The 27505-nt window shown below is 38.5% G+C and overlaps 1 protein-coding gene and 1 long non-coding RNA gene across 20 annotated transcripts in view; one reads left to right on the top strand and one right to left on the bottom strand.

The window, feature by feature from the left end:
- On the bottom strand, positions 1 to 27136 carry LOC117093180. The gene is made up of 6 exons (XR_004441056.1): positions 27045 to 27136; positions 24032 to 24092; positions 21811 to 21889; positions 18341 to 18411; positions 1662 to 1753; positions 1 to 68 (listed from the first exon to the last, which is right to left on the bottom strand). It is a non-coding gene; the product is annotated as an uncharacterized LOC117093180 (long non-coding RNA).
- Positions 1 to 27505, top strand: part of EIF4G3 (eukaryotic translation initiation factor 4 gamma 3) — a 382044-nt gene that overhangs the window by 259568 nt on the left and 94971 nt on the right. For all 19 annotated transcript variants that reach the window (XR_004441055.1, XM_033227962.1, XM_033227969.1 and 16 more), the window contains one exon: positions 25225 to 25313. Coding sequence is in view for 18 of the 19 variants with exons in the window: in XM_033227962.1 (XP_033083853.1) it covers positions 25225 to 25313 (89 nt within the window). In the remaining variant the exon portion in view is untranslated. The remainder of the gene's footprint in view (positions 1 to 25224; positions 25314 to 27505) is intronic.

Raw genomic sequence — 27505 nt, forward strand, 5'->3', positions numbered from 1 at the left:
ACCCTTTTTCCTTGTCTGTCTCTGTGACCTTGCATGAGTTTCCTCACCTCTTTGAGTCTGTTTCTCATCTAGAAAATGAAGATATAGTATTTACCTTATAGAATTGTAGTAAAGATAAAATGGTGATGTATGTAAAGTACTTAGCACAATATCTGACACATATTAAGCACTCTGAATATTAAATAATATTGATACTTCTATTTTCAGCTTGTATTAAGAGCCCAAATGTTCCCTTTGAACTCTACTAATACACAGAAGAGTTGGATATCATGATCTTTGCCTTGAGGAATTTATCTTCCAAAGAAAGGAAGCTCAAGAAATTGAATACCTTCTGAAACGTTTTTAATAAAATCTGGGACATAAGATGGTGGAAAATCCCTTAGGATAGGCCGTTTGCATGTATAATGTTGATTAAAAGTTTTTGTACCCATTATGTCATTTATCTTCACAGTAGATACATCTCAAGGTGACCTCTGCTGTGATTGGTAAAGGAGAAGGCCTGCTTAGAACAGTGAAGGAAAATCTGCAATTGAGTTGAGGATGGTAATACCATCATTAACTTCCTGCTTTGGCAGGAGTGGAAAATTAGGAAGAAAGACAGAGAAAATTCAGAAGAATGGGGGAAAAAATGAATAGGGCAGTCATAAAGTGGTAACAACCCGAATCAGTTTATCAACTGATGTATGAATAAACAAAATGTGATATATACATACCATGGAATATTGGACCATGATAAGGAATGAAATTCACATGGTATACAATGGATGAATCTTAAAAACATTATGCTAAGTGAAAAAAGTCACAAAAGACCACATTTTATATGATTCCATTTGTATGAAATGTCTGGAATAGGCAAATCCATAGAAGCAGAAAATAAATTAGTGCTCGCCAGGGGTTGGGGAGAGAAGAAAGTGGGGAGGCAGTGCTAATGCATACCAAGCTTCTTTCTGGGGTGATGAAAATATTCTAAAGTTAGATAGCAGTAATGGTCACACAACTGTGGATATACCACAAACCATTAAATTATATAGTTTTAAAAGGTTAATTTTATGACACGTAAATTACATGTCAACAAATACTGTATAAAGAAAAAGAGGGGCCTGATGTGGTGGCTCACATCTGTAATCCCAGCACTTTGGGAGGCTGAGGTGGGCCGATCACGAGGTCAGGAGATGGAGACCATCCTGGCCAACATGGTGAAACCCGTCTCTACTAAAAATACAAAATTTTAACCAGGCGTCGTGGTGCACACCTGTAGTCCCAGCTACTCAGGAGGCTGAGGCAGGAGAGTCTTTTGAACCCGGAAGGTGGAGGTTGCAGTGAGCCAAGATCACACCACTGCACTCCAGCCTGGACAACAGAGTGAGACTCTGTCTCACAAAAAAGAAAACTGAGTATGATATGGTGGTGCCACCAGAATCTGTATAAGGATTTGCTTAGGGAAGTTATAGCTTAAAAATTGAGGAATTAAATTTCAACCAGAACACCACAATTGATAGTATCAGAGATACAGGAGTATTTCTGTATAGCCAAAAATTATTTCCTCTTTTGACACATGTTATGCTATTGTTGTATAAATTTATTTATTATATAGTGTATACATAAAAACTGTATTATAGTTTTTATTCTGTTTTATTACTTTACTGCTAGTTACATTTTACCTCAGTTTGAGAGGGTGTTCTCAGCTCTGTATTGAATGTTCCACCTGTAGAGTTCAAGACCAGCCTGGGCAACATACGGAGACCTCTCGTCCCTATAAAAAAAAGTAAAAAATTAGCCAAGCATGGTGTTGTGTGCCTGTAGTCCCAGCTACTCTGGAGAATGAGGTGAGAGGATGGCTTGAGCCTCTGCACTGAGCCATGTTCACACTACTGCACTCCAGCCTGGGCGACAGAGTAAGACCTTGTCAAAAAACAAAAAAACACCTGTAGCAATCATTCTAGAGGCATTGCTTGATGTCACAAATATGAAATACCCAGTTGGGCCCGGAAAGCAGAGCTGTTCCCGGTGATCAGAACTTAAGGGATCTGTGTTTTAGAAGTAGTGATTCTGCTTTTTCTTTGTAACTTGGTCCCTTATGTTTTTGGCCCAATTCAGCCATCCTCTGTAAGTCTTCCTTCAACTCTTCTACCTGAGACTCTTCTGTATCTGTCTCTTCTTTCCACCTGTCAAACCATTCATTTTATTCACCCATCTGTTCAATCACCATTTCTTTTCACTCCATTTCACAGAGTGTCATTATCTTACACCTCAGCTATTACAACTCTGCTTTCAGACTTCTGTGGAAAAGTGTTTAAAGTGCACATTTTCCAGAAAATTCTTTCAGAGAAAGTATTGCTGCTGGATGCCAAATATCTGTCTAAGACCTGTAGAAATAGTCGTTTCGAGGATACAAGATCCAGGCTCCCAGATGAGCCTTGAAACTATCGTTATTTCATCCTAGCTTTGCTTTAATACTATTTTTTAATCTTTTTGCCAATCTCCCACACCTATTTGATGAGTGTTAATTCCTGCATTGTTTCCTTGATGCTGTCTTCAACCTAGACCACATTAAGGAACCTGCTCAATTCAATTAGCTGGGTGTGGTGCCAGTTACCTATAATCCCGGCTGCTAAGGAGGCTGAGGCAGGAGAATTGCTTGAACCTAGGAGGCGGAGGTTGCAGTGAGCCCAGATTGCGCCACTGCACTCCAGCCTGGGCAACAGAGTGAGACTCCACCTCGAGGAAAAAAAAAAATGTATTTTTTTTCAATTTTTCAATATGACTCTATTCACAAGGTTTTCTATTCTGATAATTCCTTGAACTCTTAAACATATAAATATAATTATGTCAATTTAAAATACTCATAGTACTTTATGCATATTGATATGTATACATTTTACCTCTCCAACTTCTTTTACATCTCCAGAATTAGTAAAGCTTTTATTTTTCTAATCCCCTGAGAGCTTTTATTAAATGTTTATTTACTCATTTCAGCAAATGTATAGATTTGTGTTGATGTTTTTGTTGGGTTTTTGTTTTGTCTTGTTTTTTAGAATATCTGATAGTAACAAATCAGGTATATTTAAAATCACCACCCTGGTAAGAAAAATTTGTAGTTGTTTTTTTTTTTTCCTTTTCTTTTCTTTTCTTTTTTTTTTTTTTTTTTTTTTTTTGAGACAGAGTCTCGCTCTGTCGCCCAGGCTGGAGTGTTGTGGCCGGATCTCAGCTCACTGCAAGCTCCGCCTCCCGGGTTTACGCCATTCTCCTGCCTCAGCCTCCCGAGTAGCTGGGACTACAGGCGCCCGCCACCTCGCCCGGCTAGATTTTTGTATTTTTTAGTAGAGACGGGGTTTCACCATGTTAGCCGGGATGATCTCGATCTCCTGACCTCGTGATCCGCCCGTCTCGGCCTCCCAAAGTGCTGGGATTACAGGCTTGAGCCACCGCGCCCGGCCTTCCTTTTCTTTTCTTTGAGACAGGGTCTTGCTCTGTCACCCAGGCTAGAGTGCAGTGGCATAAACATGGCTCACTGCGGAGTTGACCTCCTGGTCTCAAGCAATCTTCCCACCTCAGCCACCTGAGTAGCTGGAACTACAGGTGCATGCCACCACACCAAGCTAACTTTTTGTAGAGACATAGTTTCGCCATATTGCCCAGCTGGTCTTGAACTCCTGGCCTCCAGCAGTCCTCCTGCCTTGGCCTTCCAAAGTGCGGGGGTTACAGGCATGAGCTACCATGCCTGGCCTGTTGATTTTAATAATAGTAGCTATCACTGATTAAATGCTTGCTATTTATCAGACACTGTGGTAAATTCTTTAACCCTCACAACAACTCTATTATCCTTACTTTACAGAAGAGGAGAATGAGGCATGGAGGAGATGATACTTGCTGAAGGTTATATAGTTAATAATTGGTGGAATCAGAATTCAAATTTCAACTCTACAGTTTATACTCATAGCCACATCTTTGTAATATTGCCTCTCAAATTAAGCTATATATTCTGTAAACAAATCTTAGACTTCAGCACTCAAAAGTTAAAATCATTTAAAATAGTTCTTACTAAAGTAAGATATTTTTATATAAGAGATGAATATAATATTTACGTAAAGCTACAGCTGGATAAACAGGTAGATGATAGCAAGGGATACAAAGTCAGATGTGCTCACCCTGAGTAATTAGTAAGGGACAGCAAAAAGCACAGAATGTATCTTTCCCAATTCATTAGTTAATACCTCTCTCCAAGTTTCTGCCAATTCCAGAATTCGTGCATGTAACCTAGGCATCACCCTAATACAAGTGCAGTGTTTAAGAAATAAAAATAGGCTGGCTACTGTGGCTCACACGTATAATCCCAGCACTTTGCAAGGCTGAGGTGAGAAGATCACTTGAGGCCCAGAGTTCGTGACCAGCCTGGGCAACAGAGAGACCCTTTCTCTACAAAAAGTTTAAAAATTAGCCAGGCCTGGTGGCGTATGCCTGTAGTTGGAGGTACTCAGGAATCTGGGACAGAAAGATTGCTTGAGCCCGGTAGTTCGAGGTTGCAGTGAACTATGATGGTGTCACCGCACTCCAACTTGGGCAGCATAGCAACACCCTGTTGCTAAGATGTATAGAAATAAAATTAGAAGTCATTATGTATGTGATAGCGTTCAGTATTCAATGAGATGATCAATAACATCCAAAAACTTTTAGGGCTTTTGTAACATAATACCATCGTTAATAGTTCTCTTTCATTCAACAGGTATTTATTGAGTCCCAGACTGTCATAATTTATTTTAGTTTTTGACATAATTCAAATAAGATTTGAGTGACATTTGAAATATTTAAATCAGTATACCTGATCATGTAGGGAAAACCTCCCTTTGACATCATATTATACATTGATGTTCCATAAATTGTATCAGTCATGAATAACCCCTAAAACATGGCTTTTCTGTGTATCTTACAAATGAGTTTTACTCTAATTTTAAAGCCATACCAAGGTGTAAAACAATACTTAGAGTATAAATAAAGGAGAAACCTGTATGTACATTCACATGTATAATGCACGCATATATGTGCTTGCATATACACCAATATTTTCTGAGGATAAGTAGGAAATACTTAATAATGATTTTCTAGGAGCAAGATGGGAAAGAGAAGACTTTTTCAGTTTTTCCTCGTTTGTTGTGAAATTTTTTTGTTCATATGAATTACTTTTGTCATAATTGAAGCCAGAAGCAAGTTTAATTATAAATTTTGCAGTTATATGTATCTTTAGGTCTCATTCAAATAATAATTTTCGGTTGGGTGAGGTGGTTCACGCCTGTAATCCCAGCACTTTGGGAGGCCAAGGTGGGCGGATGGATCACCTGAGGTCAGGAGTTGAGATCAGCCTGGCCAACATGGTGAAACCCCATCTCTATTAAAAACATAGAAGTTAGCCAAGTGTGGTAGTGCATGTAGTCCCAGCTATGCCAGAGACTGAGGCAGGAGAATTGCTTGAACCAAGGAGGCTGAGGTAGCAGTGAGCCGAGATTGTGTCACTGCATGCACTCCAGCCTAGGTGACAAGAGTGAGATTCCATCTCAGAAACAAAAACAAAAACAAATAATTCTCTCATGATGATTTATCTGATATATGTGAAACACAGATTGTCAAATTTCAAAAGGCATCTACCAGTCTGTTTTGAATGATTTCTAATATTCCTCAAGATTTGCAATACCTTACTTCTTATTAATATCAATTATTATTCTTCAGTAATATAAATGCAGAGAATGGAAATGTTTCTTAAGAATTTATTTGTTGTGTTAATTTCTGATACCACTTGTATCGTTATGTTTTCATTAGAGCGCAGAAAAATTCCAGTTTTTTGGAGATAAGATTTAGTAGTATTCAATTCAACAAACATATCAACAGATAAAGTTGGAATAAATAGACATTGGCAGTTCTTTCTTTAAATTTCAATAACAGACTCTAGATCTTCTCTAAAATGTTACGTTAAAATGAGTTATAAATTAGAATACCCTTTTGACTGCCTATTCTCCATATTTTGGGACACATTAGAGAAGAATATTCAAACCGGGAACTGTCATGGAAAACCAAGAAATACGAATGACTTAACCATAAGTTTTTATGATGTGCCAAAAGAGATGTTATAAATCCATGCTTCACTATTTTTGGTACAAAATCCAGAATTAAATTGGTTAATAGATTGATTTCATTTGTTCTGGCAATGCTAATTTATACCTACCATGTGACAGGCCCTTTTCTGACCTCTAGCACCACAGAGATGAATGAGGCAAAGTCCCTTTCCACTGAGAACTTGATAATTTTATAGAGAGACAGATATATAAATATTGGGATGGGTAAGGTGAAGAGAGAAGGGAGTAAGTGATGGTCCCTGTTAGAGTGTATTTTTTATTACTCATAGTAGCTCCCACATATTAAGGTTAGAGCAAATTTCTCTGCGGTTTGCAGTCTGGTAAAGTAGATTCACTTACGGTCAGATGGAAAGTATATTTTTTTTCCATCTAGGTTTACATATTCACGGCAGTTAGCTGTAGCATTTTATTTGGAGATGAAAAGTGTTGAGTAGATGGAACGATAACTATGTGTGTTATAGTCTCTTTCCTAATTAAACTACATATTTGTGCTATAGCGATTGACTTTTTTGCATCTGTACTAGGTTTACCTTGAATTAAATTGCAGTCTTTTTTGATGATGGTAGAAGTGGTTCAAAAGTGTCTTACTGAAATGCAAAAGTGCCTAAGGCTGCAAACAGAGCAGTAAAAACAGAGGCCTCAAAAATACGCCAGTGGTCTCATTGGAGTCATCTTTGTTCTCAGTGTCGACAATTGCTGCTTAATGGACTGTCCTCCACTGAACTTTTTGGAACAAACCTTCTACTTAGCGTCATTTTGCCATTTTATTTTCCTAATGACATACTGTGCTGTTGGGACAGTAAACTGCACATCCTATTCTGCTACAAAAGCAAAAGACAACTTTAACCAAGATAATAATGAAGCTGGAATTCAGGCGAGAAAGTGCAGGATAAGGCAGACTTGAGAGGCAGAGTATTGAGTTGGGAAGGATTTGGAAGTTAGATCTGTGTTTCAGTTCTAGCTCCAGCCTTTACTCTCTGTAAAGGGGAAACTTTTTTTTTTTTTTTTTTTGAGATGGAGTCTCGCTCTGTCACCCAGGCTGGAGTGCAGTGGACGGATCTCGGCTCACTGCAAGCTCCGCCTCCCGGGTTCACGCCATTCTCCTGCCTCAGCCTCCCAAGTAGCTGGGACTACAGGCGCCCGCCACCTCGCCCGGCTAGTTTTTTGTATTTTTTAGTAGAGACGGGGTTTCACCGTGTTAGCCAGGATGGTCTCGATCTCCTGACCTGGTGATCCGCTCGTCTCGGCCTCCCAAAGTACTGGGATTACAGGCTTGAGCCACCGCGCCCGGCCGAGGGGAAACTTAATCATCTCTCTGTTCTTCAGTTTCCTCATCTCTGAAATGGGAATACTGTAATACTACCTGCTTAACACAAAGAGATTTAACCAGTATTGTTGTTCTAGAGAGACATTAACCGTGAGTTTAATTTTGACTGCAGGTCATTTATTCATTAACAGATTTGCCAGGCATTGTATTGGTTGCTGGGTAGATTGAAGAGACCAATAAAATACAATCTTTATCCTCAAAGAACTCAAACCCTAATAATTATTCTTAGCTTGTATCCAAGTCTTTGATTGTGTAGAGTAGCAAGGGTGTACACTAAGTGGGTTGGTAAAAATGTTAAAAATGCAGAGCAGTAAATGGGCCTGATGTTGACCAAAAGGTAAAAGCCAAATTTCTAACTTTGCTATGTGTCAGAAACCAGAGAAGCACATGTTCTTAAAGAGGTAGACCTTGAAGGCTGGGCATGGTGGCTCATGCCTGTAATCCCAGCACTTTGGGAGGCCAAGGTGGGCAGATCACCTGAGGTTGGGAGTTTGAGACCAGCCCTACCAACATGGAGAAACCCCATCTCTACTAAAAATACAAAATCAACCGGGCATGGTGGCGCATGCCTGTAATCCCAGCTACTCGGGAGGCTGAGGGAGGAGAATCGCATGAACCTGGGAGGCAGAGGTTGTGGTGAGCCGAGATCATGCCATTGCACTCCAGCCTGGGCAACAAGAGCAAGACTCTGTCTCAAAAAAAAAAAAAAGGTAGACCTTGAAGCTGGTACTAGATTCATTCCCATGCAAGTGAATTTACATCAGAATTTTTGGATTTAAGTGGCACTTTGATAAGTATTTGAGATATCAAAAAACTAGAGTTCAGTCAAGTGAAATTGATATTTGAAATAAGATAGAGGTCTTCAGATTCTAAGAAGTATGTTCGATATGGAAATAGGAAAAGCAGGACTTGGAGACTGATACGAATATAGGCCTAAAAGAACTTTTCAAAAAGAGTTTGTATCAGACAATACCAATCCCAAATGCCGCAAAAATATTTGAGTGTAATGGTGAATTAAAAGGATGTTGAATTTGTGATAATTTTGTCATTTACTACTCTGAGAGAAATTCCATCACCTAAGTAGATATAAGCACCAAAGATTTGAAGAAAGAATAGTGAAATCAAGAAAACAAAGATACAGGAATGTCCATGGCAGGGCAGAAGCCTGGGGATGTCAAAATACACACTGGACCTGCTGAAGCGTGATGAGAAAAGCAGAAGCAGATACACATTTTCTTCTGTTTTCCATGCCACTTTGGAACAGAGCCCAAACACTGGCTAAGCTGGAGCTTTTAGACTGCATACTTTAGTAAGCATTATCTCCTCACCTGGCAATATCAGAAGCTGGAGCATAATGACAAAAAATTGAATTCAACAGTATTCTTCCAGTTTAGCATATATGGCTATGGAATCCCCAGCTCATATCTTGGTATAATTTGATGGTGTAGTATCTAGTCCCTGGTACAGATGTCTCACATTGCAATCCTGTGACATCATCCATGACCTGAAAATCATGGTTTGGAATCCAACAGCTGTTCTTTCGGAATGGTCAAGGACTGAGGTCAGTTTATATAATGAGGCACACTGTTAGTTAAGCTGATACACCACTTCAACACTGAGTTCAGATTAATGGTTTCTATTGAGCCACTTCTTTTCTCTGCCTAACCTTGCATCAATAGCATAATTACCGTAGTTACTTTAGTTTTATAATATCTTAATATTACAAGCCGACTGCCTTTCAATTCTACATCAAAATTGTGTTGGCTTTTCTTGGTTTTTACTTTTTCATTTACCAATAACAACATATGGAATTGTTCTCTGCACAAAATAGGTATTTGGTCAATGGAAAAATTAGATTTTTTTTCATTATGAATATGGTATATTTAGGGTTTCATATGCATTAAGAATTATACATGGTTACATCACATAATTCGTTCTTAGCATTTTCAAACACACCCAAATATAATTTACACATGATTTTTATAAACACTTATATAAAATAATTATTCCTGTTCAAATGAGTTATGTTGTTTGGAGGAGCAACAGAGAGGCAGACTGTTACTAAAATACATTTTAGCAGAAAAGGTTTTGAAAATAATATTGAGACTTTAGCTTTCTCTATATATGGATGGTTCCTGCATTTACTGTCAGGAAACCTGGACAACTGCCATTCTGAAACAGTATTTCTAGAGGGTGACCAAAAAGAATTGGTGTAAAAATCCCAAAGGCCTAGGACTGAAGTTAATAGGGAAAAAAAACCCAAGCTCTCGGTGGAAGTTTTGGTCAGAATAGGAGATGAAACAGAGTACAGTGAGAATCAGGTAGCTTCTGATCAGTAAGAAAGTCTACCATATATGTTATTGGAATTTTTAAGCCTCTTTCTCTTAGAATTCTCTCAGTTCCTATTACACGGTAGATTAATTGAAGAAAGTTATTCCAACTTCCTGTTCTTGGCAGTAGGAATCACCTTTCTCGCTTAAAAGCAGAGAACAAGCCTAATATATTCTACTATTCTATTCTCTCTTCTATCCAATCACCAGTCATAATGTGATAATTTTCAGTTTTAATTGTTGCCCTTTCTACTTACTTTTCTGCCATAATGATGCCTTATTAATAGGCTATCTCATATCTTCACTAATAAAAAATAAGAATGTGAATAAAATATTATAAAGTTTGCTTGAAAATTTACAGGAATTTGTCTACTTGAAATATGTGACTTAAAACATAAATTGCCTATTTTAAAAACTTAGTTGAATGTCACTATAAATTTTATTTGTACAATAAAGTAATTTATCTCGACCGGGCACAGTGACTCACGCCTGTAATCCCAGCACTTTGGGAGGTCGAGGCTGGCAGATCACCTGAGATTGGGAGTTTGAGACCAGCCTGACCAAAATGAAGAAATCTCATCTCTACTAAAAATACAAAATTAGCTGGGTGTGGTGGTGTGTGCCTGTAATCCCAGCTACTTGGGAGGCTGAGGCAAGAGAATTGCTTGAACCCGGGAGGTGGAGGTTGCAGTGAGCCAAGATTGCGCCATTCCACTCCAGCCTGGGCAACAAGACCAAAACTCCGTCTTACAAAAAAAAAAAAAATATCCAGAGGGCTAACTGAAGTCATCACAAGAGAAAATAACATTCTGACTTCGGTGTCTTTAGAAGGATAGCCTACATCCTTACAATAGGAAATAACATTCTGATTTTCTTCCTTATAAAAGGATCTTTAAAAAATATTATTGCTTAGTGATTCTCAAAATTCATAGCTAGAGTAAAATAGCAGCATACTGCTGAGGAGAAGTATGCCAGATCATAGGCTTTGTAGATGCTGTGTCTCCCTTCTAATTTACTTTATGATATGTATTAAAGGCAAGAGAAAAAAGACTTTCCCTTGCCTTAATTTCAGATTAGTTAAAATGGATTTTTTTTTTATTTTTTTTCTTTTGGTGTTGTTTTCAAAGTCAGCATATACTGGTTAGAGAAAATTCAATATAAAGTGATGATAATTTTTAAAAAATTGGGTCAGGCTTGGTGGCTTACACCTGTAGTCCCAGCACTACGGGAGGCCAAGTTGGGTGGATTGTTTGAGCCCAGGAGTTCAAGACCAGCTTGAACAATATAATGAAATCCTGTCTCTACAAAAAATATAAAAATTAGCCAGGTGTGGTGGCATGCACCTGTACTTCAGCTACACGGGAGGCTGAGGTGGGAGGATCACCTGAACCAGGGGGGTTGAAGCTGCAGTTGAGCCATGATTGAGCCACTGTTCTTCAGCCTGGGCGACAAAGTGAGACCCTGTCTAAAGGAATAAATAAATGTTGGGTTTTGTCTTGGCAGAAAGGAAATCAAAAGACCATATGTATAAGGTTAACCTATCTGTAGGAAAATACCTGTGGGTTAAAAAGAAAACAAAGTATCTAATAGAAGATTAGATAAAGGATGAAAATAGGAAATTCACAGAAAAGAAAGAGCAAATAACCAAAAACAAAAAAAGGAAAAAATGCTTAACCTTGTTAGTGAGTGTAGAAATAGCACGTTTAAGCTATTAGTTTGCCAAATATAAAGTACTTGTGAGAATAGAGAAAATCCAAGACGCATTTCTTTGTGAGAGGAGTATGAGTAACCTTTGTGGAACTAAATCTGACAATATCTGTATTTGGAAATAACTAGTATAGGCTGGGTGCAGTGGCTCACACCTATAATTTCAGCTACTCAGGAGGCTGAGGCAGAGGAATACTTGAGCCCAGAAGTTCAAGACCAGCCTGGGCAACATAGTGAGAAACTGCCTTTAAAAAAAAAAAAAAAAAAAAAAAGTACTAGTAGGATATATTTAAAAGTTTTCATGGTAAGAAAAACAGCAAAAACGTAAGATTTTTCAAAAGAAATGTTGCATACTGGTGTTTGCATAGTGACTAGACGCTAGGAGGGATTTTCTTTTTTTTTTTCTTTTTTTTTTTTATTATACTTTAAGTTCTAGGGTACATGTGCATAACGTGCAGGTTTGTTACATATGTATACTTATGCCATGTTGGTGTGCTGCACCCATCAACTCGTCAGCACCCATCAATTCATCATGTATATCATGTATAACTCCCCAATGCAATCCCTCCCTCCTCCCCCCTCCCCATGATAGGGATTTTCTTAAGTGAAAATAAAGCATGTTGAAGAATAACTCATATAGTTATGACCCCATTTTTCTGTTTAAAATAAACTTGTGGCTAGGTGCTGTGGCTCATGCCTGTAATTCCAGCACTTGGGGAGGCTAAGACGGAAGGATTGCTTGTACCCAGGAGTTCAAGACCAACCTAGGCAACATAGGGAGACCCATCTCTACAAAAAAATAAAAATTAGCAAAGTGCTGGCGCGTGACTGTGGTCCCAGCTACTCAAGAGGCCGAAGCAGGAGAACTGCTTGAACCTGGCAATTCAAGAGTATACAGAGCCGTGACTGCGCCAGTGCACTCCAGCCTGAGCCACAGAGAGAGACCCTGTCTAAAAAATAAAATAAATAATAAAATAAACTTGTATATGGGATTTGTGATTATTTGTATGAGCCATGATGGTGTAGAAGACTATACATCAGATACAAAGTGCTGAGGCAAGGTTCACCTCAGGCAAGTAGAAATGGCTAGTTGGGAGAGAGGGATATTACCTTTGTTTCCATGGACACATTTGTCATTAAAAAAAAGTAAAAGATAAAAGCAGCAGAAATGAGGAGGAAGAAAAACCCCCTTGGAATCCTACTACTTAGATGTACAGATTATATATTTACCTTTGTAAATGGAAAAATAGCTGTATATATAATTTTAAAGCCTTGTAAAAACAGTATGTCATAGAAACGTTTTTATGCCAGTAAACATACATTATCATATTTTGATAAGTGTGTAATAGATACATGGATATGCTAATGTGTTGGGTACTTCAGAAACCACCCAGGACACTTTAATATTTCTGTTGAGGTATAATTGACATAAGGTTAATGTACACAAAATATTTGATCACTTTTAACAGGAACATACTCTATATAAATGGTAACTATAATCATATTTATCACCCAAAAATTTTTTATGCCTGTTTTGTAAATCCCTCCCTCCTGCACTACTACCCTCATTTCATCGCCAGGCAAGCACAAGTTTTTTGTCACTACAGATTAGTTTGCGTTTTAGAAATCTTATGTAAATGAAAGCATGAACTCTTTTTTTGTCTGGCTTCTTTCTGAGATAGGGTCTCCCTCTGTCACCTAGGTTGGAGTGCAGTAGCACGATCACAGCCCACTGCAGCCTTGACTCCCCAGGTTCAATGCATCCTCCTGCCTCAGCCGCCCAAGTAGCTAGGGCAACAGGTGTGCACTACAATGTCTGGCTAATTTTTTGTTGTTTGTTTATTTTTGTTGTTGTTTTTGTTTATAGAGACAGTTTCACCATGTTGCCCAGGCTGATCTCAAACTCTGAGCTTAAGCAATCCACCTGCCTCAGCCTCCCAAAGTGATGGGGTTAAAGGCATGAGCCACCATGCCCAGGCTGACTGGCTTCTTTCATTCAGCATGTTTATATATGTTGTATTTTTTTTTTTTTTTGAGACGGAGTCTCGCTCTGTCACCCAGGCTGGAGTGCAGTGGCGCGATCTCGGCTCACTGCAAGCTCCACCTCCCGGGTTCACGCCATTCTCCTGCCTCAGCCTCCAAAGTAGCTGGGACTACAGGCGCCTGCCGCCTCGCCCGGCTAATTTTTTGTATTTTTAGTAGAGACGGGATTTCACCATGTTAGCCAGGATGGTCTCAAGCTCCTGACCTCGTGATCTGCCCGCCTCAGCCTCCCAAAGTGCTGGAATTACAGGCGTGAGCCACTGTGCCCGGCCTATATGTTGTATTTTTAAAGAAATGCCGAGTATGGATTTGCCACAATTTGTCTGTTTGTTAACCTATTGATAGACATTTTGGCTGTTTCCAGTTTGGGGCTATTACAAATAATGTTGCTGTGAGCACGTAGGTACAAGTCTTTGTATGGACATAAGCTGTCATTTTTCTTGGGTAAATATGTATAGATGAAATGGCTGGGTTATATATAGCTGTATATTAATTTTTAGGAAATTGTAAGTCATTTTCCAAAGTATATTTGCCATTTTATATTCCCACCAGTAATGTCTGAAAATTTCAGGCTATCTTGTTTCTGCTAAATCTCCTTTGTACCACTTTTGTGAGTATGTTGTGCATACATATTGAGAGTCGATTGAATGGATTCTCTATTTTTTTCTATTTATCCGGTTGTCTTTATGCTCATACCACACAGTCGTGATAGAGAAGCTTTGTAATGAGTCTTAAAATCCAAGTATTAAGCCCTCCAACTACATTCTTCTTTTTCAAAGTTGTTTTGGCCATTCTAGGTCCTTTGTTTTTCTAGATTCATTTTATAATCAGGTTTTCTATATTTTTTCTGCAAAAAAACGACAGTTGAAATTTGATTTGCATTGACACTGTAGACAGAATTGACATCTTGCAATATTGAGTATTCTGACCCATGAACATGGTCATGGTTTTTTTTTTGTTTTTTTTTTTTTTGAGACAGAGTCTCCCTCTTATCACTCAGGCTGGAGTGCAATGGGACAATCTCAGCTCACTGCAGCCTCTGCCTCCTGGGATCACGCCATTCTCGTGCCTCTCCCAAGTAGCTGGGACTACAGGCACCCGCCACCACACCCAGCTGATTTTTTGTATTTTTAGTAGAGATGGGGTTTCACTGTGTTAGCCAGGATGGTCTCGATCTCCTGACCTCGTGATCCGCCTGCCTCGGCCTCCCAAAGGCATATTTTAAAGTATTCTTTAATTCTCTCAATAATTGGAGTTTCTAGTGTATAGGTTTTTTGTATCTTTTGTCAAATTTATATCTTTAGATGCTCTTGTACATGGTATTTTTTTATTTCAATTTTTGTTATTAGTATATGGAAATACAATATATGATAGATTTTTGTATGTCAGTTTCATGTCTTGCAACCTCGCTGAGTAAACTTGCTAGTCTTGTTAGCTTTTTCATGGCGATCGCTTTGGATTTTTTTATATGGATAATCATCTTATTTGAACAAAGACAAATCTACTTCATTTCCATCTGGATGCACCCTTTATTTCTTTTTCTTGACTTACTGCACTAGCTGGGACCTTCAATACAATGTTGAATACAAGTGGTAAAAGTAAACATTTTCTCAGGGAGAAATCATTCAATCTTTTACCATTAAGTATGATGTTAACTGTCAGTTTTTTATTATCTAGATGAGGAACTTCTTTTTTATTCCTAGACTGCTGAGAAATTATTTTAGTCAAGAATATAGATTGGATTTTATCAATGACTTTTCCTGCATTTGTTAGTAAATCATATGGTTTTCTTTTTTGCTTATTAATTGCTTGTTTGAAAATATGTGACATTTGAATATTAAACCAACCTGTTTTCCTGGGATAAAATTTGGCCATCACATTTTTTTCTTTTTCTGTATTGTTGAATTTTACTTGCTAAAATTTTATTTAGTGTTTTTTTGTTTTCGGGGGTGGGGCGTTTGTGTTTAAATTTATAAGGGATGTTCGCCTTTAGTTTTCTGGTGATTGTCATGTTTGGGTATCTTGGTAACGACGCAGACTTCAAATGATGAGTTAATGAGTTTTCTCCTTCAGTATTCTGAGAAAGTTGGTGTAAAATTGATATTGTTTCTTCCTCAAGTATTTGCAAAGAATGCAAACAGTCTCTAACAGATAAAAAAGACAAGGGAATAGATTCTTCCACAGAGCCTCCAGAGGAGTCACAGACCTGATGATGCCTTGATTTTTGGCCCAGTGACACCATGAAAAAAATATGACCCATAATAAGGAGAAAACAAATCAATTGAAACTCATTACTGACATACTTAGAATTAGCAGAAAAATCATTAAAGGGTTATTAGATACAGTTGCTATAACTGTATTTCACGTATTCAAAAAGTAGTGATAAGGAATCGACATAACTGGAAAACCCAGAATTGGTAGAACCAGTAAACAGAAAGCTAGGAAGGATCTAGGAGATTGAATAGCACAGTCAGCCAACTTGATTTAATTGACTAACCATTCGAACAGTCGATACACATTCTTTTCAAATACAAATTGAACATTTACCGAGATAGACCACATTGTGTTTCCAAAACTGAGGCTTAATAACTTTAAAAGGATTCAAGTTGGAAATCAATGAGAAAAATATCTCTGGAAAATCCCCCATATGTTTAGAAACTAACACACTTTTAAATAACGCAGAGGTCAAAGAAGAAATCGGAAATGAAATTATAAAATATTGTGAACCCGAAGGAAAATGAAAACCCACCCAACATATCAAATTTTGTGGGTGTTTCTTATGTTCATTTTCTATTGCTGTTGTAACAAAGCACCACAAACACAGTGGCTTAAAACAGTACATACTGTCTTACAGTTTTGGATGTCAGAAGTCCAAAATGGGTTTCATTTGGGCCAAAAATCAAGGTATCATCAGGTCTGTGACTCCTCTGGAGGCTCTGTGGAAGAATCTATTCCCTTGTCTTTTTTATCTGTTAGAGACTGCTTACATTCTTTGGCTGTGTCCCCTTCCTCCATCTTCAAAGCCAACAGCATAGCATCTTCAAATCTCTTTCTCTGTTTCTCCTACCTCCCTCTTGCTTATAATGAGCCTTTTGATTACATTGGATCCACTGGGTTAATCCAGGATAATAGTCTCTTCATCACAAGATCCTTTAATATCACGTTTGTAAAGTCCATTTTGCCAGGTAAGGTTATGTATTCACAAGGTTAAAAGCATTAAGTCATTGGCATCTTTGGTTTGGTCCATTGTTCTGCCTACCACACTGCTAAAGCAGTACACAGATGGAAATTTACATCACTTAACCACAACTATTAGAAAAGAAAAAAAAAAGGCCAGGCACAGTGGCTCACGCCTGTAATCCCAACACTTTGGGAGGCCGAGGCAGGCAGATCATGAGGTCAGGAGATCAAGACCATCCTGGCTAACACAGTGAAACCCCATCTCTACTAAAAATACAAAAAAATTAGCCAGGCATGGTGACGTGCGCCTGTAGTCCCAGCTGCTGGGGAGGCTGAGGCAGGAGCATGGCGTGAACCCGGGAGGCGGAGCGTGCAGTGAGCCGAGATGGCGCCACTGCACTCCAACCTGGGTGACAGAGCAAGACTCTTTCAAAAAAAAAAAAAAAATCTAATTATTGACCTCAGCTTTCACCTTAAGAAATTATTAAAAGAAGAACAAACCCAGAAAAAGTAAAAGAAAGGAAATAATACAGATAGGAAATAAATGAAACAGATAACAAGAAAACAGTAGGGAAAAAATTTATAAAACCAAAAGGTGGTTATTGAGGATATAAATAAAATTACTAAACCTAGATTTGACTTTTACTTTGATATTTAACGTTAAAGCTAGAAGTAAAAACATTTAAATTGTGTTATAGATATCTGGCTTCATTGTTTTTAGAGACGGGTTCTTGCTATGTCACACAGGCTAGGGTACAGTAATACGATCATATAACCTTCAACCCGTGGGCTCAAGCTGTCCTCCTGCCCCAGCCTCCTAAGTAGCTAGGACTATAGACACATGCCACCACACCCAGCTAATTTAAAAATTTTTTTCATAAGAGATGGTGTCTCACTGTGTTGCTCAGGCTAATTTTGGAACTCCTGGCCTCAAGCAGTTCACCCACCTTGTTCTCCCCACGTGAAGTGGCTGTGTTTGATAGAATTTAAGTCTAGTTTCCTCATGTTATTATATTGTTTTGTTTCCATTGGTAGGACCTCACCAAACCAACTCATGTAATTCAAGCCCTTTGTGAAGCAGTGATAGAGTAGAGAGATTTTGTCATACAATGGGAAGCCTAATTACCAAGTCAACATACATTTCAAATAACAACCTCTGAAAAAATGCCGGAAAAACACTAGACCTAACTCTCAAGTTTTTCTTTTGGTTGACATCTCTCAGTGACCCATCATTCTTAAATATTTCATCACCATTGTTATTCTTTTCAGGTCATTACATCTTCATTGTAAAATTTATCCTTCTCTCACCTGGGTTTCTTCTTTTTTTTTTTTTTTTTTTTTTGAGAGCGGAGTCTCGCTGTGTCGCCCAGGCTGGAGTGCAGTGGCGCGATCTTGGCTCACTGCAAGCTCCGCCTCCCGGGTTCCCGCCATTCTCCCGCCTCAGCCTCCGAGTAGCTGGGACTACAGGCGCCCGCTACCGCGCCCGGCTAGTTTTTTTTTGTATTTTTAGTAGAGACGGGGTTTCACCGTGTTAGCCAGGAGGGTCTCGATCTCCTGACCTCGTGATCCACCCGCCTCGGCCTCCCAAAGTGCTGGGATTACAGGCTTGAGCCACCGCGCCCGGCCACCTGGGTTTCTTCTTTGTGCCACTTTAGTTTCTTATATGAATCATCACATTTTCCTAGATTTCTATGAAGATCTGTGAAAGGAATAAAGGTGGTGATTTGGCACAGAATATGATTCACAGCCTAAAGGTACTCCAGAGGGAAAAAGTTCTTGCATATTGTGTAATCAGAATGATTTAGTGCCAACCTGTAGATCTCAAAACTTGGAAAAAAGTAAAAGTTGTCAAAATATATCAAGAATGCATGAGAAGGGATTAAAACCAGGTGACAAGGCTGGGAACTCTCACTGGAAGTTCCATTATTAGAACATTCGACTCTGTTTATGCACAACTCTGTGACAATGCACTGGGGTTGTTCCCTGAGCATTAGTGAAGTGTCTATCCTTGGAAAGTCTTCATACTGTCAATTTTCTGTCACTTCAATCTAAGAGACCCAGACTCTGGACACATAAATTTCAAACCTGGAACTAGGGAGTTTATGTTGTATTCCAAAAGCATGTGGAGCTAGAAGGGAGACTTTTTTGTAATTCAGTCTCTTACCTGGCCATTATGTGGTCACAAGATCTTCAGCTAATCTGCACAATTCAGGCCAACCCAGAAAATTATCTCCACAAATGTAGAAAATAAAACAGCCTTATTAATTTTTTTTAAATTTTATCTTGAGACCAAGTCTCACTCTTTCACCCAGGCTAGAGTGCAGTGGTGTGATCACAGCTCACTGCAGCTTCAATCTCCCAGGCTCGGGCAATCCTCTTGCCTCAGCCTCCTGAGTAGCTTGTACCACAGGTGCACAGCACTATACCTGGCTAATTTTTTGTATCTTGTAGAGATGAGATCTCCCTATGTTGCCCAGGCTAGTCTTGAACTCCTAGACAATGCTCCCATCTTGACCTCATGGTGGCATGAGCCACCATACTTGGCCTTATTTTTTTAGAGACAGAGTCTCACTCTGTCACCAAGGCTGGAGTGCAGCCTTTTTATAAGAGACAGAGTCTAGCTATCTATATCTATATTTATATTTATATAAGAGGTAGAGGAAGCATTTGCAATTAACTACAAGTGTTCTTTAGCTTAAGATCTAAGAAAAGGGAGAGAGAAAGGAAAATAAAGATCTCTTTATTATACCAAGGAAATAGAAAAAAATGTTAAACTCTTGCAACTTACTTGGATGACTAGCTGATTAATAAATTAGTAAAGAGAAGCAATATTAAGTTTACCTAAAAATTGCTGTCAGATTTATATTGTGGCGTAGCTAATAGTAGGATAGGATACCCTGGGATTAAAGATTTACCTGTCTTATGTAGTTAGCGCTTTTACGTTATTTTGGTTTTGTTTTGTTTTGTTTTGTTTTTGAGGCAAGATCTCACTCTGTTACCCAGGCTAGAGTACAGTGGCACGATCATGGCTCACTGCACCTCCAACTCCTGGGCTCAAGTGATCCTCCTACTTTAGCCTCCTGAGAAGCCGGAATGACAAGCGTGTACCCCGTGCCTGGCTAATTTTTAAATTTTTTGTAGAGGTCTCACTTAGGCTCGTCTTGATCTCCTGACCTCAAACAGTCTTCCCTCCTCAACCTCCCAGAGTGCTGGGATTACAGGCATGAGCCACCACTCTCAACCTCTTTTACATTCTTTTAACCTCTGTGGAATGATGCTGTTTTTGGTTTTTCGTTTTTTGGGGTATAAAATGAGTACTCTCTATGAACTCCATGAGTTCTCCAGATGAAAATCATACACAAAATTGTAATGTGCCCAGTAAAATTAGCTGTTTTTAAAATGTGTTCCAATAGTATTTTTATAAAGAGCAATCTGTCCTAAAATCTATAACAAGACTAAAGTGGGTTAGTCATACAGGATAAAACAGGATTTGAAATAGTGAATGAAACTTAACTTTAAAAGTTTTACTTTTTTTATTTCTTCCAATTTTAAATTATCATTACAAGCATTGAAGAACAAAGAGAAACCACTTATTATTCAAGTATGTAGCCTGCATGTTAGCATTAAACTTTTCTTTGTTTCCTTCCAGTTTTTACATAAATATTTTACATGATTATAAATGAAGTGTAGGTATAATTTTATATTTTTTTACCCTTTTCTGTTTTTTAACCTTAACCTACTCTCTAAAAATTCCATTTAATTTCATTAGCCTGAATCCAAATCCTTGCTACTAGAAGTGGCTCATAAAAATCTGTGCTGTGATTTGACTCTTGACAGTAGATGTAAAAGTTGACCAGTTTAATTTTATCCTTATGTGGATTTTCTGAAGACTAATCATGAAGGTTTTTTTTTTCTTTTTGTTTTTTTTGAGTGGGAGTCTCACACTGTCACCCGGGCTGGAGTGCAATGGCATAATTTTGGCTCACTGCAACCTCCACCTCCCAGGTTCAAGCGATTCTCCTGCCTCAGCCTCCCAAGTAGCTGGGATTACGGGGGACCTGCCACCACACCTGGCTAATGTTTTGTATTTTTAGTAGAGATGGGGTTTCACTATGTTGTCCTGGCTGGTCTTCAACTCCTGACCTTGTGATCTGCCCACCTTGGCCTCCCAAAGTGCTGGGATTCCAGACCTGAGCCACCATGCCAGGCCAAGAAGGTTTTTTTAGTTCCTGTTTACTTTTGAATAAAATGTCTTAATTTTTAGAATCATGTACATTTAGCTCTTTTACAGTTCTTCACTGCCTATTTATCTTTTTAGAATCTTTGTAAATTTTAGTCATCTCCCTCTTAGTTGATTGCTTTCAAATTATCCTACTACATAGCAGTAATTATGAGCTTTTAGCTGCTTAATTAGAATTTAGCAGATTGGGCTGAGTGTGGCAGTGGCTCACTCCTATAATCCCAGCACTTTGGGAGCCAAGGCAGGAGGATCACTTGAACCCAGGAGTTCAAGACCAGCCTGGGCAACATAGTAAGAGACCATGTCTACAAAAAATTTTAAAAATTAGCTGGGCATGGTTGCATGTACCTGCGGTCCCAGCTACTGGGGAGGCTGAAGTGGGAGAATCACTGGGGCCCAGGAGTTTGAAGCTACAGTGAGCCAAGTTCACGCCACTGTACTCCAGCCTGGACAACAAAGGAAGACCATGTCTCCAAAAAAAAAATAGCAGATTGAATATATAAGAATTTTAACAGTTAATTTGGGTTAGGACAGTCCCAAAGATCAAACTATAAAGGTTAAATTCTTGTTTGAAGTTTAGTGGGGGAAAAAACAAAAACAAAAAACAGTATAAAACTAAATAGGCATGTGCCTATAATAATGCTTTTTAAATCTCGGAAAAAATATAACCCAGGTTTACAATTTCTCAAAGATAACACGTAGGTGTTTTTTTGTTTTTTTTTTTTTTTCAGCTTTATATCTGTCTATATTTTATAAGTGTTCTTCAATGGGTATACCTTTTTGTGATTAGAATAAATAATCTAGATAAAGGGAGATTATACCAGTGATAGCAGTAACATTTGTCATTCTTGTACTTACTGTGTAACATTTCCAAGTCAGGATTTTAGACTAAAAACCATGACTTAACTATTAGCAGTTTCTTTAAGAGCTGGTATTTCTGCAAAGAAAAAGAAAGAGTGCATGTTCTAGATCATGTGTTTACACAGAATAGTTCCTCAGAATGCATTATATCCCTGTCTTGTAACTACTCTTGACTCTGCTATTCCGGTAAGACCTACAATTGTACATAAATGTTTTTCTCCATAATCTTTTTTTTTTTATTATTATTATTTTAAATGGAGTCTTGCTCGATCGCCCAGGCTGAAATGCAGTGGCTTGATATCTGCTCACTGCAACCTCCACCTCCAGGTTCAAGCGATTCTCCTGCCTCAGCCTCCTGAGTAGCTGGGATTACAGGCGCATGCCACCATGCCCGGCTACTTTGTATTTTTAGTAGAGACAGGGGTTCACCATGTTGGCCAGGCTGGTCTCGAACTCTTGACTTCAAGTGATCTGCCTGCCTTGGCCTCCCAAAGTGCTGGGATTACAGGCGTGAGCCACTGCACCTGGCCTCCATATTCTAACTACCTCAGACTTCAGGGAAAACTATTTTTAAAAACACATGGAGTTATATAAAAACCACTAAGTTTATGAAACTTTTACATTCGCCCTTGCCCTCCATCTCCAAGTCCAGTGTTTATCTCTTAGGTTGTACAGGGATAGTTGTTAGATCTTAATTTGCAGGAGTAACAATTTGACTCCAGTTAAACCCACATAAAAAGTAAATGAAAAACTAAGAGACTCTTCCATTTATGGGGATGACTTGTGATACACCTTACAGACACCAGAAAAATGTTACTGTAATGTGCATTCTTTTTGAAATCTTAAGACATCTTAACACATCAAAAATTGTTTCCCTCCAATTAGCTGTAGGAACGGTAAACTGTAGCACAGTTTTAAAACTTCCTTAGAGAGAAGACAAAGAAAGAATCTCCCTAAAACCCAATGATTAAACGTGTCTGTTGCTCTAATATTTTTCTGAATTTGTCCATTAGACATTTTACAAAATAGCTCTGAAGAAAAACATTTTGTTCCAATATCATAAAAATTTGCAAAAATCTTGAAATTAGATGTGTCTGTAAGACTTTAGTTCTTAGGTGAAGGAGTCCAGGTAATTATGAATCCTATGCAGAGACTGTCGCTTGTCCTGTCATGCTTTAATACAAGACAAGGCGGAAACAATCTACGTCTTTGCCTTGGGAAGGTCAATAATATTGCCTTTGCCTAGAACTGCTATTATTTGTTCAGTCAACAAATTCGAGTGCCCTCCCTATGCAATGAACTAGAAAGTAAAGAACAAATCTGAGACAGTATCTTAAATTTAATTCCCCCATTCTAGTTTAATCAGTGTTAATTATCATGTAAATCTATGTCACTCTCTTTCTCTCTTCCCTCTCCCTTTTTCTTCCTGACTGCTTCCCTTCTACTCCCTTTTCTCCCTGTTCATTCTCAGCACACCCAAATTTTACTGCACCTTTCTATTAGTAATTGTAGGAGAGGGGATATATGCCCCAACCTCACTGGGCATTAGGGGGGTGTGTGTGTGTGTGTGTGTGTGTGTGTGTGTGTGCGTGTGCGCGTGTGTCTGTTCAGTTTTTTTGAAGAACTAAGTGTCTCCTTAAGAATACTGTGCTCTTTCTGTCCCTCTTTTTCTGAATTATTATTTTAAATCAAGACTTTAAATAGCCACTTAAACAAGATGGGTAACAATTCTCACTGCCTTGGCAGCTGTTTTTTTTCCAAGTATGTTAAATGTGTTGTATTACTCAAGGAAGAAATATTTTGTTTCATGTTTTGGGGTTGAGTATATTTGATATATTTGTGGAAAGAAAAGTTTATCTTTGTTTTTTGTTGTTTAGAGGAAGTTCTTTTTGAGCTTATGTTTGAGCCTCAAAAATCCTCCAAAAAAAAGTTCTTCCTCTTTTCCATGAATGAGATTTAGAGCTAAATTCATACATATGCAAAACAAAATAAAATTATAGATTCTCTGAACTCTGTAACTCCTAAAAAGATTCAGGAAGCAGAGTTGAAAATCACAAGAATTTTGGAGGCAGCACATTAAACAGACTGGTTATATCAAATCAGAAGATCCACAAAAAATGCAAAGAGACAACTACCGAATATATGTATTCAGTAGAAGGCTGTGAGACAATAGCAAATTTAAACCCACCCATGGTTTCCATCCTTTGAAAAAATTTACCTTGAGTAGGACACAAAGGAAGAATATATCAGCTTGTCTATTTGTGTTTCCTTAATGGTTCCTGAGGGGAAGAAAAAAGAATAATTGGTATGAGATGTGTATAACGAAGATATGCAGAGTACTTTTTAAGATGGTACAGTAATTTTGAGGAAAAATATTAAATGTCTCCTTTTTCTTGTTCCCCCAAAAAGTGTGTGTGCACATTTTACTGTGGTACCAAAAAAGATGAGACTATCCCAGAGTCTCAGTGAATTATCTTATATTTCTGTAGTGAATCAGATTAGATGATACCCTTTAGCTTTGTGTTTATTTGCTTTTGGTAATGTTCCCTATTAAGTGGCCTTTCTTGAACTCTTCTCCCTGTTCATCCTCCTATAGTACCTCACTCCTGTCTATTGATTCATAAGTTGCCTTCTGTAGAAGCAGTTTAATATTATCAGCTTACTATCTGATCGTTAAAATGTCTTTCACTTATACACCCATGATTCTGTGGAATTTGTAAGCCAGATGAATTTTTTAAAGTCCTTTGTAAACTTTATCCTTTAATCTAGAATTTCTGAAACAATGGAATAGTTCAGTAAAAATTATTTTCTTAGTTTTCACTCTAGCAATATGAAAGGCTAGGCAAACAGTATTGATCTGAGATGAAAACAGAATGTTTTAGAAATGCTGCCTATCTAATGAAACCTTAATTGAAGTATCCTTTTGTTGTCTGGAAAACTTAAAAATAACAGAATCCTGTGCGTTTTATGCTTTATTGTTTGAAGTAACTTCAGATATCTAGTCTCACTCTTATACTTTATAGCTGAATAATGTAGGGGCCTGAGACCTGTGACTTGCTTAAGTTTGCATACTTGATTAATAGAAGTAGACCCAAGTCTAGAATTGGATCACAAGTCAGTTTTCTTATGTGCATACTCATCACATGTTGAATTACATGCTGGGGTATTTCTAACCATGAAATGGGAAGAACGCAGGCCACTAGTTAGAAAGCTATGAGTTTGTACCCACAGCACTTGACGTTGCAATCTCTGGGCTACTACACAGTTGTTCACTTGATCAGCCAACTATGTATTTGGTATAGGTGAAGTTCTCTTTTATCCTGCTGAATTTGAATATAGGTATCACTTAGACCTAATATTTCTCAGAATGACTTGGCAGTGGCAAGTAATGGGCCTGATCTTGTATTTCAGCTCAAATAGCTATAACTGTACCAAAGACATGGAAGAAACCAAAAGATCGGACCCGAACCACTGAAGAGATGTTAGAGGCAGAATTGGAGGTAAGCAAATCTCTTAAGTTCATATTGAGAGCAGTGGTGCCATTTCATAGACAGGTGTGTGTTTATACCTATTTCTTGCAATAGTTTTCCAAGTAAAACTTAATATATCAAGCTCAGAGACTAATTGTTTTAAGTCCATTTTATATTAGAATTTTAAAAAGATTTTGGCCGGGCGCGGTGGCTCAAGCCTGTAATCCCAGCGCTTTGGGAGGCCGAGATGGGCGGATCACGAGGTCAGGAGATCGAGACCATCCTGGCTGACACAGTGAAACCCCGTCTCTACTAAAAAAAAAACTAGCCGGGCGAAGTGGCAGGTGCCTGTAGTCCCAGCTACTTGGGAGGCTGAGGCAGGAGAATGGCGTGAACCCGGGAGGCGGAGCATGCAGTGAGCCGAGATCGCGCCACTGCACTCCAGCCTGGGCGACAGAGCGAGACTCCGTCTCAAAAAAAAATAAAAAAATAAAAAATAAAAAAAGAATTTTAAAAAGATTTTTAGTATCATGTTTGATTTCATTGAATTCTTATTTTTCTTTCGAAATACCTCTTTTAAAATAACAAACTTAGCCAGGCACAGTGGCTCACAGCTGTAATCCCAGCACTTTGTGAGGTGAAGGCAGGATGATCACCTGAACCCAGGAGTCTGAGACCGGCCTGGGCAACATAGGGAGACCCTGACTGTACAAAAATGTTTTTAAAAAATTAGCTAGATGGCCGGGCGCGGTGGCTCAAGCCTGTAATCCCAGCACTTTGGGAGGCTGAGGCGGGTGGATCACGAGGTCAGGAGATCAAGACCATTCTGGCTAACATGGTGAAACCCCGTCTCTACTAAAAATACAAAAAATTAGCCGGACGTGGTGGCGGGCGCCTGTAGTCCCAGCTATTCGGAGGCTGAGGCGGGAGAATGGCATGAACCCAGGAGGCGGAGCTTGCAGTGAGATGAGATCCGGCCACTGCACTCCAGCCTGGGCGACACAGCGAGACTCCGTCTCAAAAAAAAAAAAAAAATTAGCTAGACATGGTGGTGCATACCTGTGGTCCCAGCTACTCGGGAGGCTCAGGTGGGAGGATTGGTTGAGCCCTGGAGGTTGAGGCTGCAGTGAGATGTGATCATGCCACTGCACTCCAGCCTGGGCAACAGAGCTAAATATTATCTCAAATAAATAAATAAAATGACAATTTTTGGTTAACTCTTCTCTTCCCCCAACTAGAAATTTTCTTTGTATTAACGTGATAGAAAGATAATCTGGTAAACAAAAATGGAGAGTTTTTAAAAATGCCATTAGTAATGGTGGTAGAATTCATCTAGTACATTATAGAGAAATTCATTTTGAATCTGTCATCTGTTAACTGCATCCCAGAAACATAACTTTTCTTCATATGGTTTGTCTGTCTTAAAATAAGCCATGCCAGATTTTGCTTTAGATTAAAACATACCAAGTCCAAGAGATGAATGTGAGGAAGAAACAAGGGCAAATCAGTCCTAAGGATTACTCCAACAATTTCTTTGTCTGTAATCTCAACATCCTTAGCATTATGTATTGAAGCTTATAAATGAAGAGCAATATAAATCTGTATGTAGCTTTTTCCCTTTTTTGACTATTCTTTTAGCTAGTTTTTAAAAATAATTTTACTCAAGGTTTAACATGATAATATTAAAATGTAAAAATTTTCTTAAGATAACTTTGAGCGTGTTTACTTCATTCGGCTTTTCTAGCAAGTTATAATTCTTACCTTCTTTGGGCATCTAACAGTACCCCTTGGTTACTTTCCCTGTGCTGTCATTGCTGTTACATGATGCTGTGTTGATGTCACTGTTAGTCTCATAGCAACCAATAAAATGTTGATGGGTGTGATTTCATTGAGGTTATTAGGGTGTAAAAACTGGCAGTAAGATATAGAGGTGGCAATAGTCATTGCACTCCTTTTGCAGCTGAACAAGAAAATGTTGCTCCTACAGAGAATGAAATACCTTCCAGAGGCATGGGAATCACATACAATCCTGCTATGGCTGTTAAGAGCTTCATTCACTTACTTTGTTTTAGATTCAGCTGGTTTTTTGTTATTTTTCTTATGTTATACTTCATGTTGGATTTCTAAGCATTATTGAATATTAGATAGGCCGCTCCTCCCATGCCTTCAAATATTCATCCTAATCTTCAGCTTGAGGTTCAGCAAACTTTTTGTGTAAAGGT

This window comes from Trachypithecus francoisi, unplaced genomic scaffold, assembly GCF_009764315.1.
Source record: "Trachypithecus francoisi isolate TF-2019V2 unplaced genomic scaffold, Tfra_2.0 Lachesis_group12, whole genome shotgun sequence".
In the NCBI taxonomy this organism is placed as follows: Eukaryota; Metazoa; Chordata; class Mammalia; order Primates; family Cercopithecidae; genus Trachypithecus; species Trachypithecus francoisi.